The following is an 18,526-nucleotide window of genomic DNA, read 5'->3' as shown; positions in this document are numbered from 1 at the left end:
TACTACTCGCTTCAACCCTACTTCCAACATTTGCAATTGAAACAAACAACACCGTAACTATAATTATCATCACATAATCGCACGTCATCAATACACTTGAACGTGCATTGAATAACACAAGCATTCAAGACAGTCACACTCGTCCCATTTCTGGCAAAGTTACGTAAGTCAACATCCCGAGTTATGAAATTAATTCGTTGATTCACTGCAAATATGACACTAAATAGATTGTACTTTAATAGAAACATGAAGATCCGAATGTGTCCAGATTTTACTGTTTTCAATTTTATTTAAAAGCCAAGAGCTAAAGATATATATATCATCATCGTCATCATTAAAACTTTTTAAATAAAATAATTTCAACATAATAAAACTAATTTTTATTGAAAATTAATTTAACAAAAAGAATATAATTAACAAATACTATTAATAAATAACGTCATTCAGCAACCTTTATACCTTTATGACCATTTTTAATAAACAAATAAGAAATCGTAACCAAACAAAAATTAATGACAGATAAAATAGTTCCGCATATTTATATATATATATAATATATGTATAATATATATATAATATAAATATATATACATAATACATTGCCTAAGAAATGATTTTTAAATCAGTACCAAACTTAACTGAAAATATGTATGCATACACACACACCACACGCACACATACATACACGTCTTATGAGTTTAAAAAGTTGTTAATCTGATCAATGATAAATAACCGATAGCCTTATTTTAATTTTATCAGTTGAATTTCAATTTAATTATAATTAAATGGCTTTTAATTAAATAAAATTATAAAATAAACAGTAAAGCGACAATTCATTCATTGATTCTGAAACCTAACACCACCATCCCTGCCTCTTTGATTTTGGCGGCGACCTGTTTAAATTTGACGGTAAATGTTAAGCTTTCCTTTTTTTAATGTATTTAATACTAATAATCAGAACGTGATTGTGAAAATAATGAAAGTGAAAGATACAGTAGAATGAAAGTTTTTATTTCTTGGGTAAGATTAATGTGACAATATTTTTATAATAATTATATAGCAACTTTATAATTTGAATATAATTAACAAAAATTATTGAATCCAAATAAAAATTGAGGATTTTTTGATAACTATATGAAATCATCATACCAATGTAATTTTGTTGCTGGCCATCCCTCTGTTGATAGGAGCCAGCGTTCTGAGCTGCGTTTAACACAATTGTTTTATTTATTATTTTAAACAGTCTTATTTATAACCCTAATTTTCAAACAGTTGTACTTCAAATTTCGATACTCCAGTTTTTTAAATGAAATAGTTATTTGAATTTATATAAAAATAGCTGCAATATAAAGAAAACTTTGAAGTGCTGTGTTGATCATTCCTTTAATTTAATCATACACTTTACCACAACACAACTTTCAAATTGTAGACTAATACACTTCTTGACGAAGTTGAAGCCATGAATTAAAAAATTGAAAGAAAACTGAATGAGAAATAATGTCTGCAGAAAAACATATGCCCTATGCATGTTTCAATATGAATACATGATGCACGTCTTAGTGAACTTAACAAACCTCCATATTGAGGTCTTGGTTGGTAGTTGAAGTAGCTAGGTCCTGTGATCTTCAAGTCCAGTGACCTCTCATTGTGCTCGACAATCTGCGACAACTTGTCAGCTAGTTGAAGTGCGAGTGATTGAACGAGGGAAGGTTCTGTTTTGTGCATGACCACTGTTTGGCTTGGTTCATCTATTGCTGCCTTTTAACAGGTCGTGGAATAGTGAATAAAAATTAATATTTGTTGAAAATATCTATCTATCTTCGTTTAGCGATAGATAGAATAATTGTTGAAAATAGATGATCATAATATTAAAATAAATTTGTGTTGGGTTATTTGACTATGTATGCTTTCAATACAACATTTGACGAATCACATCAAGAAATAAGGAGAAGCAGCTTACAAGCAATTCATCGTTGATGACCATCTTGCTAACAATGGAGTGAATAGTGGATGATGGGAGGTTGAACATGTGTGAGAGGTTATCAAGACTCAATGACTCATAAATGTAACTGTATGAGAACAGATAGGTTCTCAGACTTTCTTCTTGAATCTTCAATCCAATCATCTTGCGAACATCATCAGAATTTGCAAATAGGTCCCATACCTTTGAAATAATTTCAAGTAGGATCAAAAAATTAGTTAAAATAGTTTCAAGAACAAAAAAATTTAAACTGGTCAGCGTGGCACATTCTCCAACACAGCAAACTCTAAGCTAAACTGAATATCCAATTGAACAACAAAAACGGTTACAATGATTTTGTAATTCAAACATTCAGCAACCATTTAAATGAAGTAAAAACGGAATGAAGTCATCTGGAACAAACAAACCTTAGCATTCATCTTTTCATTGACGATGTAGTTGTAGCAAGCCTTCCAATCCCCCGACTTCATTGCCTTGCACGCAGCCACAACATGTTCTCGCATGTTTTCTGGTGGACCCACGAGAGTCTGCTTCTCATTTTCACGAAGAACATGATGGAAGTTTTTACTGATCATCCTCTTACGAGCATCAAATTCATGAGCTGGAATAATATTCACATATTATTACTATATCAACAGGTTGAAAAAACATTTTGATAAAAGTTAAAATGACAATTGCAGTTTAAAATATTTAAAAGATGTGGACAGACCTGCCATGTTTGGGATCTCGATCAACATCGCTGAGACCAGATAGACACATTCGAGAAGTTCCAGATTGATGTGCATGTGGTATGGTATCTGCCTCCTTTTTTCCTTCTTCTCTTGCTCTGGTGTTCGTTCATGTTGTCTCTGTGGTAGTAGGCCCTAGATGAAAAAATATATACTTCCTCAAATTTTAATTACTAATTGCCAATAATTTAGCCAGCAAATCAGACTGACTATATTCTAAAAACAAGAGCAATGTTTTGTCTCCCACAAAATAAATTTTAGCAAAAAAGCGTCCTGAACAACTGACCTGTGCAAGTAATTCTCTTGCCCTCCTTGAGCTCTGTATGTCCACCAGGCAGTTGTGGGCATCTTTGATCATGCCTTGTCTAAAGGCACACAGACCCAACTGAACCATCGCTCGGTTGTACAAAATCTGTGCGGGTAAGAAGAAGCTGTGATAACTGATATTTTTATTATTGATTTAACAAACTTTACACAACAAAATACAGCTAGGCCTAAACAGTTTTGTTAACATGTAAACTCAAAACAAGATATGTAATTAATAAAGTTTACACACTACACCTAACATTTATAAACATCAACACACACAATGGTAAGCAAAAAGATGCATATTAAGCCTCATTATACAGACAGACAGACAGAAAGCAGCAAAGAGCAAAACCTGAGTGGGTATGTCTGAGTGTTGAATGTTGTCCTGTAGGTGAGACATGAGCATGAGGTCACGTGCCTCGAAGAACCGATCGTGCAGAGCATGGTGGTAGATGTGGGAGAGGATGGCCCTCGTTCGAATTCGATCTGTTGTGTCCTTCGCATATATGAACTTGCACAGTCGATCCATCACTGCTCGACTGCTGTTCGGGTCAGATAATGTCTGCCATAGTGAAATGATGGTTTCTAATTGTTTACATTATGTTTCTGGTGTGTCAAATGAAAGAGATGAAAGAGATTTAGCAAGAAGAAACTAATGTAACATAGAATATGATAAAAAAAATCATCAGCTAAAAAATTAAACTAAACAAAATTGTATGTATTCTGCCACCTATGTATATTCATTAGTTTAAATATGATTATAATATATTCACACATATCAAACTAACCTCTGGACCAGTTCCAAAAGATTTTGGGTCAAACTGAATAGAAAAAATAAATATTTTAAAAATAGTTTAATCTTTGAAAACGAAAATGGTGGGACTAAGTGATGGGACAAAAAACTGGTGAAAACCACACAGTAGAACATACTTGATATGAGAGATGTTACAAACATCACCTACCTTGTAATACAAATGCTGTATCCTTTTAAGAAAGACTCTGCAGAGTTCATCATCAGTTGAGTGACCCTTCAGATATCTTTCAAGGTCTTCTATGATCTTACAGACTGTTGTTTCATCTCGCAATCTATTTTAATGTAAAGAAATCCAATACGTTGATTCAGTGTTTAATGGTAGCATTGAAATATTGATTTGGAATATTACTAAATGTTATAACATTCAACTTCATATACATATCATTAGTATCTACATTTATTCATCAATAAGTGTTTCAACTCAGATCTATGCCAAAATTTAATAACGACCTAATCCATTGATCTATTTATACAAAACAGACATACGCAAAACAAAAGAACTGTACAATATTCACAAGCATGCACAAACACACACGCACACTTGATAATTTGTACATATAAAAGGAACCTTTCAATGTACTCCGTGCTATGTGCATCGCAAGCCTGCAACATCAACGTGAATTCCTCATCCATCCTCTCAACAGTCGTCAACATGCAGCCACGAAGTTTGTATGGGGGATTGGGCTGATGATTTATTACAAAATTTATAAAATAATGAAATAATTTATCAAATAATAAAAATGATAATATTGTTTTATCGAGTGCTACATTCTCATTAGTGTCATCTCATGGTGCACCATGCACATTTAAAAAAAACATAAAATTTTAATTTGTTATTTATTTGGCATTAATAATATTACTATCCAAAATTAGGTAAAGAATAAGAGATAATTTTGAGCAGCTGTAAGTGATTGAGATTAGAGTTATTAAAATAATCAACAACAGTAAACGAAGAAAAACCAACCCCAATAACATTCTCAGCATCATCACCAATGTACTCTCCAACAATAATTACTCCAATATTGTCATTCAATATCTTCAGTAACTCCTTGATGTAAAACAGACACCTGCACATGTATATCAACACTTGTAACGCATCCACCATTGTTAAAGTAATAAGGTCTTAGTAATAATTATTAGTAATAATTATGTATAATGGTTAAGTATTGACTAGCTTCAAATAAATGTATCAATTTCAGCAGACAAATCCTAAACATAAGTCAACAATTAAATTTCCAGCCAAACCACTGTAACATTTAGCAGATCCTAAATCATAAGTGTCAAACGCTGCAAGTTTTAACTACAAATTTTTAAAATAAGTTTTTTCGGCCCATTCCTTTTTGTTTGAAATTAATAAAACAATTCCAAAGTGTCAAAATTTTGTAGAAACAAGCAATAAAATCAACGATACTTGAATAAAGTAATAAATACTAATTTCTAATTATATGAAGATTACAATGATACAGAAATTACAATGAATTACAATGAAATTATAAAGATATAGATAGAGAGACTTACTTTTCCCACATATCAACCTTCATGCTGGCTGCTACACTGGGATTGTAATCAAAGATGGACGCAATGATGCAGAAGAGAATCTTGCAGTCGAGAGGCTCACCCAGGTTGTGGTCCTTGGCAATCTTCCTCAGGTCGATCAGCAAATCGATCTGCATGGAACGATCCGTGCCCTTCTTACCCCTCCCTGCTACCAACTCCGACAGTTTCTTGCGAACAACATCGTGCGTTATTTCAACATCTTTACCAAAAATTTCTGGCCTCTCTACAACCTTTAAAAAGGATTTTTATGGTTACATTTTTAAGGAATGATACTTAATAGAAATTTTAAATAATCAAAAAAAGACCAAATGATCATATAAAGAGAAGTTCATAAACTCACAGCAGCAGAAGGTTTGACCTTTTCCCATTCTCCCACTTCATCATCACTTTCTTCCTCAATTTTCACTTTGGCTTTTTTCTTCTTTTCGTCCTTTTCCTTCTTCTTCCTTTCAACTTCACCTTCAAGTGGCACCCTGCAAACAAGGGGCAAACAATTTCAATGATTCACACGTTGTGAAGAATGAAAATGTTTATGAGTCTGGAAAACAGTGATTTTTTTTTCAAAAAATTTGTAATAATTCATTTTTAACAGACATTTTAAAAGTAACTAGATAAAAAGGAATCTGTTCATCTGTTTGCGATATCATATATTAATGTTTTTGAGAGCCATATAAACCACAAAATTTACCAAATAATACAAAAAAAATGTAATTAACGAAATCTAACCTAACAGCCAGCCGCAACAACAACAAAATGACAAACTCTGAACAAAACAACAAACATACTTCTTCCTAAAATAGTCAGCAGTCAGTTGATTGAGTGGTCGAATGTCTTCATCAGAGCTAGAAGACTCTGAACTACTTTCTTGCTCCCACATGTCATCACTGTCTGACTCCTGTTGTTGTTGTTGTGTCATGTTACATCACATGCATGCATCTCAACCAACACAACAACATCAACAATAATTACTATTTTATAAATGCAAATAAGATGAAAAAGAAACATCATAGCAAACAACTCAGGAACCACCAGAAAAGGTGTACATGCATTTTCAAACAGCTTTCAAGACTTCTTTCCAACATACCTCATTTTTGGCTTTTTCATCAGCAACAGTTTGTTTACCCTTGCTTGGGGGTGCAATGATTTCATCGTCATCATCATTCTTCTCCTCATCTGATGAATCATCTGTGCATCGAATGAATTAAATATGTTTATTAAAATAATACTGTTAATTATTCTATAACAGAATAATCAATACTGCATAATAAATTTAGTAAATTGGTGTGAAATTAGTTATGAGATTTCTTTTAAATTCTACACTAAAAATGTCAAATAAATAATTAAGCAAACAACAGCGAAGAATTATAATAATTTTAAATTATGAAGTTTGAAGTTACTGGCATGAGCTTAAAAGAATCTCAGCAGGTGGTTATTTGTTGAAATATTTTAGTAGAAATAAATATAGTTTACATTTCGATAAAGGTCAGGTGTTTGTAAAAAAAAGATATTGTTACAAAAGTTACAAATATTATAACCTTTACTTTTTTCATCTTCTGAACCAACCACATCTGGATTCTGTCATCAATTTTAATGTTTATGAAAAAATTAATGATGCATCACAAGTTCATCTTGCATGTCAAATTGTTGATATAAGTTAAAAAATTAGGCTAGTCAAAATTATTACATCCTAGATCCATTTTAGAGAAGTTGGTGAACAAAAAAAAAGAATGAACATCAGAACATTATCCTCAGATGTCCTAAGTTGTGAACTGAATTAACAGAATTGTTCAGTAAGGTATTATATAAAACCCCACAATAAATAAAAAATATTTCAAACCTCCCTGTAGTTAGCTAATTTATCTTCAAAGTTTTTGTTGTACTTTTTCAACTTCTGTCTCAAGGCTGTCAGTCCTTTTGAATTCGCTTTGCTCAGTAGTTTTCTGCCTTCTGCATCATCCCAATGCTGAGTAAGTTAAGAAACTTATTCAAATTAAAAATGTTTTTAATAAGCATTACCATTAGAAATGATAAATTCATAAACTTGCTTACTTGATTTACAAAACCTTCCAACTCAACCAAACTCCTGATGAAAAATCTAGGAATGCCCTCTTTTTCTATTATCTTTTTTGCTTTTTCAAACGCCTTTCCTAAATCTTCAAAATCTTTTAAATGTAAGCGATAAAAACTCAATTAAAAAAAGCACATATGTATATATATATTCTACAAAATTACAATTTTTCAAATACATATAGCCAGTAAACTACAATTATTTAAATGAAATAGAGTAACTTGCCAGTTAAAACGTTTGACATATCTTTAATCTTTTTGTGGTTTTTTAAATTTGTAATGATCGTCTGCAACTCTTCAAACCTGAAACAAATTTAACGGGAAAACAGATGAATCAAACAAGCAGATATAAGAGTTTCAAACAGTATTAATTAATATTTAAATTTTATTTCATTTACTAGTGAACTAACTTTTTGTCTTTAGTGCTTTTAACAACCCTCCTTGTCTCTTCATCATCATCACTCAAAGCTATAAATGTTCTGCTGCAAATTTTTTTATAGCCAATTAATTATCTATTTTATTTGTTATATGCAATTTATAACATCCATATATATTTAATGTTTAACAATCTCAGATCTTAATGAAAATTATTTAATTTTTTAAATTTACTTCGCAGGCGGTTTGACTTGAATTTCATCTTCGGATTCAGAAGTCTCAGTTTCTGAGTCGGATTTACCAAAAAAGCGAGACATTTTCCTACAAAAAATTGTGTTTAAAAATTAAATATGAACACACGCAACCATAAAGAGCGACAACAAAGCATAATCATTCATCCATATTGAAAGCAAAGGCAGCATGTGCTGAAGGAAATGCCATATTTTTTCTCTCTATCGTGCAAAAACATTTTTAAAAATGAACGACTTCTCGGTCAAAAGTTTAAATTCAGATTTTTTGAAAGAAAAACTATCTACTTTTTATTATCGATAGTTGAATGGACTAATAAAAAAATAAATTTTATTACTCGATAACCAAAATAGGAAAAAACATCCACTAAACAAAAAAAATGTTTATTTTTAAGCGCCTAACTTTTCACACAATTAATGTCATAGTTGTGGTTATAATACATTTATAATGTTACATTTAAACATTCGAATTGTACATTTGTGTTATGGTGTAGTCTTAAATTATTTTGAAATTTCTCAAAAAAGTTTAAACTGCGTGCGTACGTACGTAAATTAATTACTGTTGTTTTATAATGGGTTTATATAATGTCAGAAAGTTTCTAATGATCGTTCGTTAACGTCACTTTAACTTGATTAGCATTGTTGTTATTGTTATTTTTGTTTTACTTTTTATGTTCTCATTTTTCTCATACATACTTAATAACATTTATACATAAGCACATACATAGTCACGTACATAATGTTTTTGATTTGACAAAAACGCTCCAGAGGAACCGACCTTGACATTTAAAAAATGTATCTGCTGTCTGATTATAATTATATTGTAAATAGATTGCCTCCTAGTGTTGCTACCTTCTAATTTTAAACATGAGATTAAGACGGCCTAGGTTGTCTTTTCGCCGGTGCGGTGCGGATGCGGTACGGATGCGAGCGGTTGTGTACGTGAACTCTGCGGATGCAGTTGGTTGCGGTTTAGAGAAATCTTTTCTACTTAGGGCTCTAATATATATATATATATATATATATATATATATATATATATATATATATATAATATATATAATAATTATACATTAAAAATATATTACAATATATATATATATATATATATATATATATATATATATATATATATACCCATGTACGCCTGTTAATTGTAATCATATATCAGATGTCAAAACCGACTAATCTCATCTGTAGATAGCGACCCCATCGGGAATCGAATGGCAATTTTCCGAAAGTCATCTAATATCAGATTTACAATTTCAGGCCATGTAATCACAGCCTCATCTTGTTCTCAGACGGTGTTGCACCCTTTTGTTCCATTTTCACCAACGTATCTCTTGCTAAACTTTGTCGCGAAAAACTGTATCACGATCAGGTGAATCTGAAAGAAGCTTACCTTTAAAAAATTAGATCAGGCACTTTGACGCAAGCAACTTATAAATGCCTCATTTAATTTCATCGTTTTCTCAGCTTCAAACAATGACCATACATCGTTATCATTTCAATCATTCACATCCGTGAAAAGTTTTTTTTCATGTTCATGTATATTAAACATTAAAACACTGATTTCGCAAACAACTCCAACAAACTAAATTGACTTCAACGTAAGCCTTCAAAACTTTTTGATTGGCTGGTTGGATTTGCCATAATGCTTTTTATTAATTTTTTTTATACATGGATTCTAGTTACATCATGTATATATTAATTATAAAAATTCAGAATAAGTATTATTATCGCGTTGTTACTAACATTTTCACTTACACCCTTCTTAAGGCCTATGAAGAAAAATAATTTTACACATGGATATATATATATCCATGATTTTACAGTTGGAATGAAGTCATCACACCATAGAAAATGTTATTAAAAATAAATAGTGGCCAATAAATATTAAAATTCTTTATCTATAATATATCTATCCTGAAATTGAGTATCCTGTAAGTGAACAGTATTTTTTCTCGAGTGAAAAAATCAACTAAAAGTACTTTTACAATCATTTTATTTAATTTTACAACAATTTTATTTTGAAAAATAACATATAGATTAAAGTTATTTGAAAACGGTTTTTTCTCTATTTGAGTTTGAGCGACTCCTTTTATTGAAATTTGTATTCCTCTGAGAAGCGTCAATTATGTAGGGTAACTTCTGAACTGTGTAACATTTAAAAAAATATTGAAACCTTTTTAAATAATCACTCCTTACAATAAAATCAATCAAGTTACTTGAAGGTTTACTTTTTTCAGCTGGAGAACTCGATGCGCTTGACTGAAAAATAAATAAATAACATATAAATTTATGAAATAATGAAAAAAATAATTAAAAGCAACAAAAGAATGAATAATAATGATGGTTGCAGGTCTAAAACCTGTTAAAATTAATGTTACAAAAACATATTAAAAATGCGACGGCATTTCAATTTCTAACTCTGTCGGGCGTTTGAACGATGATCGGGAATGATGTGTAGTGCATCACCTCGCTACTCCTGTGGCCTTTTGCATTTTAAATTAATTTTTAGTTTAACATTAATGAATATCGGTAAAATTTGATGAATTAATTGAGTCAAAAATATGATCAAGTAGCTATTTTTTGTTGATATTTATTAAACCTTTGAGTTCAAATCTTTTTCGGTTGACAGGTTTTTCTAATTTGCGCAGTCGTTTGAGAAACAATTCTTTCGATCTTTCGTTGTTGAATCCCCTGAGTAATAGCGAATAAATAACTTGTGTTAATTAGGTAAACTCGTATTAATTATTCAAAGTCAACGGCATTCGCTAAAAAGATGTGTTAATTAGGTAAACTCGTATTAATTATTCAAAGTCAACGGCATTCGCTAAAAAGATCTGAAAAAACAATCCATTTGTTTGTAAATTAAAAAATGGCTCGTCGCAATTTCCAACTGAATACGTTTTCGGTGGCAGAGAATTAAAAATGATTGAGTTTATTTTATTCCACTATTTGCTAAAATTAAGACGAAACCATTCATTAGCAGCTTCTTCATTTTTCACCAATCTATTGGTCCTGACCCTTCTTGATCCCGCAAACGAAATCCTGCTATCGTTGGAGGACCTCTGACTTCTTGAAGATGGTTGATTGTTTCCCGCTGGTGGTGGTGGCGACGAAAACGAGGGCGGAGATTTTACTCCTCTTAAATGTAGCGAGTGAGGTGATAGCAGAAGAATATCGCTGTCAACTTTTCTATTTTTGTTGATGTCATGATGACGGTTAGACCAATCGAAATCATTTGATTCACCGGTTTCAAATGAGTTTTCTGAGTCAATCCATGCTTGTTTGTATTGTTCATAATCTTTAAAAATTCTGAAAAGTTTTTTTTCAACAAATATAGCTTGAAATAAGAAAAAAAACAAAAAGAATTTTCTGAGTATAACTGAATGCGCTATCCTACGCTTTTCACCTGTTGCTGTCATTTTTTTGTTTAGAAGTCTCATTCAAATATTTGTGGAATGCTAGATCGAGGTCATCACCGTCTTCATTTTCATTATAAAAATGATCATCTGCTGTCAAATGTTTCATGAAAACTCCTCCACCACCACCATCATCATCGTCATCAATTTGTAGATCGCTTCTAATCATTCGCATCTTTTTCCTCACTGAATAACCCCTCCAGAGACTCTGAATGAATTAATCAAACAAAACATAAAAAATAACGCATGATGTACGATGAAGAGATTACCTGAATTTTAACAACGGCAATGTGATCGTTATTTGGTTGAGAAATTATTTTACATGTTGGTGGCGACAAAGATGATGATTGCGTAGCGCTGGTGCCAGTTAGTTGTTTTGTGCTTGTCTCTGATTTATTTGTAACAGATGCAGAAGATAACGAAAAATTATTGAATGACGCTTCGGAAATATTTGATGTAGTTTTCATGCATGAATACATCAATGTTGAACTTGTTGATGTCATCTCCATTAATGTAGGTGCTGTTGATGCTGTTGTTGATAATGTCGTGCCGTCAACTGTCTGACATGATACTGGTATGATATGTTTTGGTGACCAACACGGCATCAAACCATCTGCATCAACATCTTTCTCGTAAAATTTTTTTAACGCAACGGCCGAGTCACGAAACTCGCTTGCCACATTTTTAAACATTGTTAATCTCTCACAAAAGGCAAGGTCTGATTGGCTGAAATTTCAGTTTATTAAAAATTACCAAAAATATGAATCGTTTGTAAGTAATTTGTAATTTTACAAATTCAAATGAAACAAACTTTTCGAAAAAGGCTGAAAATTTTTCGTAACATTCATAATAATCCTTCACCAACGACAGTTCCGACTGATCCATGTGAGATGTACGATTATTTCGATCGTGGCCCAAACAGGGCAGTGCGCTACTTAGCAAATTTCTGTTGAGAAAAAAACATTTTTTTCTGCTTTTGTTAAAATTTAAATAAATAAATAAGCATATTAGTCATTTATTTAAGGACCAAAATCATAAAACCGAAACCAAACAAACTTGTAGTTAGCAATGCATGTGCATGGATTGTTGGAAACGTCCAACAATCTTAAACTGTCATTCCCTTTCAACGAATTAATTACCGTAGATACATCTGTGACAACGTTTTGAATCCAAATTGGCGTTTTGCGTATTATTTTAAATTTTAAATATTCAACAAAGTTAATGATTGAAAAGTAATTATATGTTTTTTTTAAAACAGTATTCAAACCCTCGATGTGATTGCACGAGATATTTAAAGATGTTAAATTCAAGCAAGCAATGAAACTCCCACATTTTGCTATCCTGTTTTATCGAGTTGGTATTAGAGAACAATTATTAATAAGAAAAACTCATTGTGAACAGTAATTTTTAAAATTTTTGTAACAAATATTCCATTTGGCCTGGCGTGTAAGATGAATTTCTGCCTAACTTCTATTAAATAAATGCGTAATAATAAATCAATATTATAATTAAACGGTAGCAAGCAATTAATACAGTACATACTAATTAATTTGTTAACGTAGTTTAAAGTGACAACTTGTTAAATAAAAAACATCACGACAAAGTTTTATATTCACAAAAAAGGTAATTTAAAAAACTGGCCTGTTTCTAGCAGCAGATAGGCACCGTAACATCGGCAGCCAGGCTTCAAATGCACGCAAGTCATTTAATTTGTTGTTGTCCAGTGAAACATCCACTAAAAAGATGTTATCGCGGATAACTGCAATCTACATTTCACGGAATGAACATTTAAATTTAATGAAAGCCAAATTAATAAATCGAGTTTAACTTAATTTCAAATGGCGAAAATATCAACTGCGAACATCTGAGATGTCATTATTGTCAGCTATCATCCTCCCGAGAGACCTCCACGATTGAACCTTATCAATTGAGGATAAATAATTTGAAGAGATGTTGATGATTTGGAGAGAGTGCAAGTGAGAGAATTCCGACAATGTGATGAGTTGGTTGTTTGATGCGTTCAGGTACTGAAGATTGCTAAGGTTGCCTAGTTCATCTGTAAAAAAATCATTGATAAAATTCTGAACTCTAAAAAACTCTAAAAATGTAAATTAATTTATTTCTTCATATTATTAATTATCAATTAATTAATTTTCACAACAAGAACGATAACAATACAACAATTAAAACAACAACTAATATCAATATTGAAACTTCATTTTAAAAAACAAACAACAGACTTAATTTAACAATATTGTTGTATGCCAAACTGAGGAACATGATGTTGGTGCAACCGTTCAGGGCTTCTTGCACCCTCCTAATATTGTTCTTTGAGAGATCCAGATAACATAATTTATCCATACCACCAAAGTCCATCCATTCTATCGCGTTATTCTTTATAGTAACAAAGTTTTTTTAATGAATAAACATTTTGGCAATATCAATATAGAAAATTTGAAATGGGAAAAGTTAGAAAATTTGTCAGAAAAAACGTAATTTGGTTATTTCTTTAATTTAAATAAGTGGTAAAAGAGAGTAAAGTGTTGGCAGCCATAGAGTGTCGGAGTCGGAAATTGTGGGATATTTTTCATCCGACTCCGAAACTTTGGCAACAACAGAGCGAATGTTCGACCACTTACAGAGAGATCCAGAAATTGAAGGTTTCTGCAAGAATTGATGCCACGTATCGTTGTGAGAGTCTTGTTGTTCGTTATCTGCAGGCATTTCAAATTGGGACACAGAGTGGAGAGAGAGTTGAAATGATAACTTTCATTCAGGCTGTTCATGCAAAGATGCGAAACCTCGAAGCAATTTATGTTTCGTGCAATGTTCATGTACACTCGAAATCAAATATTAACTGTTGTATATTAAAATATTTAACCAATCAATCACTGAAATATTTTGTAATGGCATTTCCTTTCTGGTTAATCGTGCTTTTCACTTTTTTTTATAAATTTATTGGTTCGTACGCACAAAATGAAAAAATGTGTGCGCTTTAGTTTATGATGGTATGGCATCTTTTTGCATTCGAATCTGATCACTGCGACAGACTTGCTACTTTTTCGGCGCGCCAACTAACGAAAGATGTATTCATTTTTTCGGCGGCATGATGGCCTAGTGGTTAAAGTCGCCTGGTGCTCTTTCGCAGTAACCGGGTTCAAATATGACTAAAAGATCCCAGCCTACCACATGCTTCTTGGGTGATGCGTCGTTTCTTCGCAGTAACCGGGTTCAAATATGACTAAAAGATCCCAGCCTACCACATGCTTCTTGGGTGATGCGTCGTTTAGTATGTATTCATATACGATATTTGTGGCGTGTTGTTGAATCCTCTTAACTTTGGAAAAGTGTAATTGACCTTTTACTTTTTAACTTTTAAATATTCATTCAATCACAAAACTTAATCACAGTTTTCAAGTTTCTTTCGTCGGAATGTTCCAAGATGCATGATTCATCAATTTCTTTTGATTGGTCATTTGCAAGGCACGGAATGTAAACTGGAGAAAAAGAAGATGATGTAGCTGCTGATGTTTTTGACAAAAAATTATTCCTAGCATATGAAGATGTATTTTTTGAAGCGGATTCAGCATAATAATCAATCAAATTTTGCTTCCAGAGATTTTTTAACTTTTCAATTGTTCTCTTTCTCAAGTCCTCATCAACGACAATTTCATTTTTAGCATCCTGTTCCGATGTATGTGAATATTCTAACGTAAACAATGTAGGTAACGCTGGGATTGTTGTTGTTGTTGTTGCTGTATTTGACTTTGTATATGATATTGTTGTAATTGTAGATGTTGTCGTTGTTATTGCCGTCATCGTTGCTGTTGGAATCATGATTTTTGTTGGATCCATGGATGTTGTTGCTGAAATGGAATGTTGTTGTTGAAATAATGTTGTATATAAAATAGCAGTTGTTGTTATTTGTGCAGTGGTGAGATGAATGCTTCTTGAAGATGGATAACTGGATGTTGTTGTAAAAGATTGATGTTTGATTGGCTGGTCATCATTTGGTGTCATTAACGATGAAGTTGCTGTTGTTGCTGATGAGGAAGGTGGTAGTGATGTAAATGCAGAAAGCAAATGTTATAATCCAATCCAATAGATGTATGAATTTTTTAGATGTTAAACGTATAACTATCAAATTTATTCACATTAAAAAGAATACTGTTGCAATTGATATCAATTTTATAAATGAAATTTATCATTTAGTATTTAATTAAAATAAATCAAAACCTCTGGATGTCGACATGAGCAACATTTGAGGTAGTTTAGACGCATGCAAGTGCAATGATGACGTTAACAATGATAATGGTGATGAAGATGATGATGAGGATGAAGATGATGGTATTATTGATGACGTCAACATTGATGATGCTGATGATGTCGAAGATGACGATGAAGTTGATAAATTTTGTTGAGTTAATGAAATATTTGAATGGGTAGGTTTGAGTGAATTTGAAATTGATGATGAAGTTGTTGATGTTGTTGACGCAAGTGGTGATAATGTTGTGGTTGGTGGCGAGATTGTTGTTAGCTCTGCTGCTGTTGTTGAAACATTTGATGATGCCGCCGTAAGATTTTTTGAAGACAACATCGATACTGTTGACGATGTTGTTGTTGTTGTTGAAGTTGATGACAGCGTTGTAAATGTTGTTGGTCTTGTCGTCGAAACATTCAAAATACTTTCAACTTTTTTTGCCGCTGCATTATTGCATGGTTTGATACTGAAACCATCAATTCTTTCAGAAACAACGACATGGTTCTGGTTCACATGTTGCTCATTGTTTTTTGAACTTTCAGAAATGTGAGAATTGAATTTCATTTTGTATGTATCTCTTCTGGGTTTGTCTCTAAATAACTTAAAATCCAGAAAGCTTCTGAATAATTTTTGTATCTTTGATGCCGATGAATTCTTCCTGCTAAGGAGCTGGAGATCATTTTCTTGCAATTGTTCCTTCATCAGTTGCATCTGTCTGTTTCTTGCCTCTATTTCTTGCTCCATCTCCATCTGCAAAGTTATGGAGTTGTAAAAAAATATCCGTTACATAACATCAAAAAAAATTAAAAATTGAATTTTAAAAATAAAAAAAATTATTGAAATACGAAAAAATTAGATAGTTTTTAATAAAATTACTCTAGCTCGTTCTAAGATGGACTCATCAAATGTTTCGATGGTCTCATGAGACAGGAGATCATTTTTCATCAATGGAATATTCACATGGCTATCAATATCTCTGGTTGGCTCTTTCGGTTTTTCTATATTAATCTGAAGTAATTTGCAAACAAATATTTTTTATTATTTATTTCATTTAATTCATTCGTTCATTTTAATCAGCTCTCTCGCTGAAATAGCAAGACTATCTACCGTACAATTTATCTACGACATGGTGTTCCGCGTGCAGGCAGATGTTCAAACGTACCAGTACAAACGTGCGTCGTAAGGCCTGCGCATGTTAGTACCTATTTGAGAGACTTTGGGGCGCAAAAATTTAAATGAAACTACACAAGTAAATACAAAATTGAAAGCAAATCTGCGTTTGCATGCTAGAAAACAAAGAAACGTTTACTCATTTTAACGCCTAGTTAGTTTATTCAACTGCAATTGAACAAAATAGAAATGTTAAAATGAGTTGTTATTTAATGTAGGAACGTTAAAATAACTATAAAAGAAAATAATTCAAGAAACTTCCAACACTACATGATCAGAATGACTTGTTTCGTGAATTTCTTTCAAAAGTTTCATGCTCTTCTCAATTAGAGCATCGTCAGATGTCGACACCGACGTATATTCATTGAGGACATTCTCAATATTTCTCATTATCTGTAAACGTGTGTTGTGTGTGTGTGTTTATGTATGGTATGTGTGTGTGTGTGTGTGCGGTTTATTATTATATTGTAGTGGTCAAACTAACGTTGGAACATAAACTTTCATTTTCGCTAGTCTGACTTTCAGATCCTGAAATAAAAAAATTTCAGAAATTGACTAAAAATTTCGTTAGATGATTTTGTTACATTACCTTCATCTTCAATAGCTGACTGACATTCATTTATGGATTTTGTGAAATCATCGACATTCACGTTCATTTCAGAATCTGGCAATATACGTATGACATCCGTAAAAGTTGTTCACTCAAATTTATTTTGGAATTATCGGCGCATAATCTCAGACAGTAAAAGAGTCATGTTTCGCGTCGTTGTTATTGCACATGGGCTTGGTTCGAATCTCTCTGAAACCCCAAAAACACAGGGTTATGGTGAAATTTACAAGAAAATATATAGTATTTTGAGTGGCATGAAAGTTAAGTTACAACAAAGTCAAAGAAGATATGTATGAGCTGGTAGGTAACAACTACCTATTAAAAGACAAAAAAATTATACAATAGTCTTATTTAGATAATCATTAAATACCAAATCGGCTTTTTTCTTCATTAATACCGCAATTTTCAGTTTCTAATGAGAGTTGATCATGCCGTAGTAACGCTTCATTCTTTTCCAAAATATTGATTTCGTTCATTTGATTCTCTATTTCTTCATCAATCCAGTGCTCATTGTCCATTTTTTGTACGTAATAAAATAACTTCTATAATAATAACTAGATTCTAACTATGTTGAATTGAACATGTGCAATTGTACACTGTATGTACGTGTACGTACGCAAAGTGTTCTGTGCATCACTTATTCAACTGAGATTTTTTTCAAATGTCAAGCATTTCTTTGCTTATTATTACACTACATTCAAATAAGTAACATATTAATTTTATGTTTTTGATATATTACATTTATATATATTACAAACAACGTATTATTATATACATTAAAATGCAAGTGCTTGTAAGAAATTAAATGAACGTTACTAATGGTAACCGAAAACTTGGGCAATTTTTTAAAAGTAAATTATGTTTAGAAAGTTCTATTACTTTTTTCCCTTGTTTATTCATTGTTTAACAATAAAAAAATATTAAAACATTTCAAAGTTTAATATTTAAAACTGTAAAATAATCCAATATAATGTTGAT

The 18,526-nt window shown here is 31.8% G+C and overlaps 3 protein-coding genes across 3 annotated transcripts; all 3 read right to left on the bottom strand.

Annotated features, from left to right (window-relative positions):
• Positions 1 to 264: 264 nt before the first annotated feature.
• Positions 265 to 8,148, bottom strand: HELRODRAFT_109647 (hypothetical protein; the record flags this gene model as incomplete). The annotated part of the gene is made up of 22 exons (XM_009014244.1): positions 265 to 893; positions 1,150 to 1,203; positions 1,575 to 1,758; positions 1,961 to 2,164; positions 2,389 to 2,582; positions 2,691 to 2,844; positions 2,996 to 3,121; positions 3,371 to 3,580; positions 3,807 to 3,839; positions 3,981 to 4,104; positions 4,401 to 4,516; positions 4,797 to 4,899; positions 5,351 to 5,619; positions 5,730 to 5,862; positions 6,175 to 6,284; positions 6,474 to 6,574; positions 6,913 to 6,964; positions 7,227 to 7,352; positions 7,439 to 7,574; positions 7,679 to 7,759; positions 7,867 to 7,935; positions 8,066 to 8,148. The coding sequence occupies 22 exons, from the start codon at positions 8,146 to 8,148 to the stop codon at positions 838 to 840; spliced, it is 2,718 nt and encodes a 905-aa protein (XP_009012492.1). The 3' UTR covers positions 265 to 837.
• Positions 8,149 to 10,134: 1,986 nt separating this feature from the next.
• HELRODRAFT_168380 (hypothetical protein) lies at positions 10,135 to 14,231 on the bottom strand (the record flags this gene model as incomplete). Its single annotated transcript, XM_009014243.1, has 13 exons — positions 10,135 to 10,235; positions 10,308 to 10,350; positions 10,510 to 10,574; positions 10,691 to 10,782; positions 11,062 to 11,400; positions 11,498 to 11,715; positions 11,777 to 12,233; positions 12,319 to 12,453; positions 12,564 to 12,657; positions 12,775 to 12,848; positions 13,413 to 13,605; positions 13,748 to 13,901; positions 14,112 to 14,231. 13 exons carry the CDS (start codon positions 14,229 to 14,231, stop codon positions 10,135 to 10,137), a joined length of 2,085 nt encoding a protein of 694 aa, XP_009012491.1.
• A 2,956-nt stretch (positions 14,232 to 17,187) lies between these two features.
• HELRODRAFT_168379 (hypothetical protein) lies at positions 17,188 to 18,066 on the bottom strand (the record flags this gene model as incomplete). Its single annotated transcript, XM_009014242.1, has 4 exons — positions 17,188 to 17,331; positions 17,423 to 17,466; positions 17,528 to 17,602; positions 17,946 to 18,066. The coding sequence occupies 4 exons, from the start codon at positions 18,064 to 18,066 to the stop codon at positions 17,188 to 17,190; spliced, it is 384 nt and encodes a 127-aa protein (XP_009012490.1).
• Positions 18,067 to 18,526: the final 460 nt, after the last annotated feature.

The sequence above is a fragment of the Helobdella robusta genome, assembly GCF_000326865.2.
Source record: "Helobdella robusta unplaced genomic scaffold HELROscaffold_13, whole genome shotgun sequence".
NCBI classification, from domain to species: domain Eukaryota; kingdom Metazoa; phylum Annelida; class Clitellata; order Rhynchobdellida; family Glossiphoniidae; genus Helobdella; species Helobdella robusta.
This window is presented reverse-complemented; position numbering and strand designations above follow the sequence as displayed.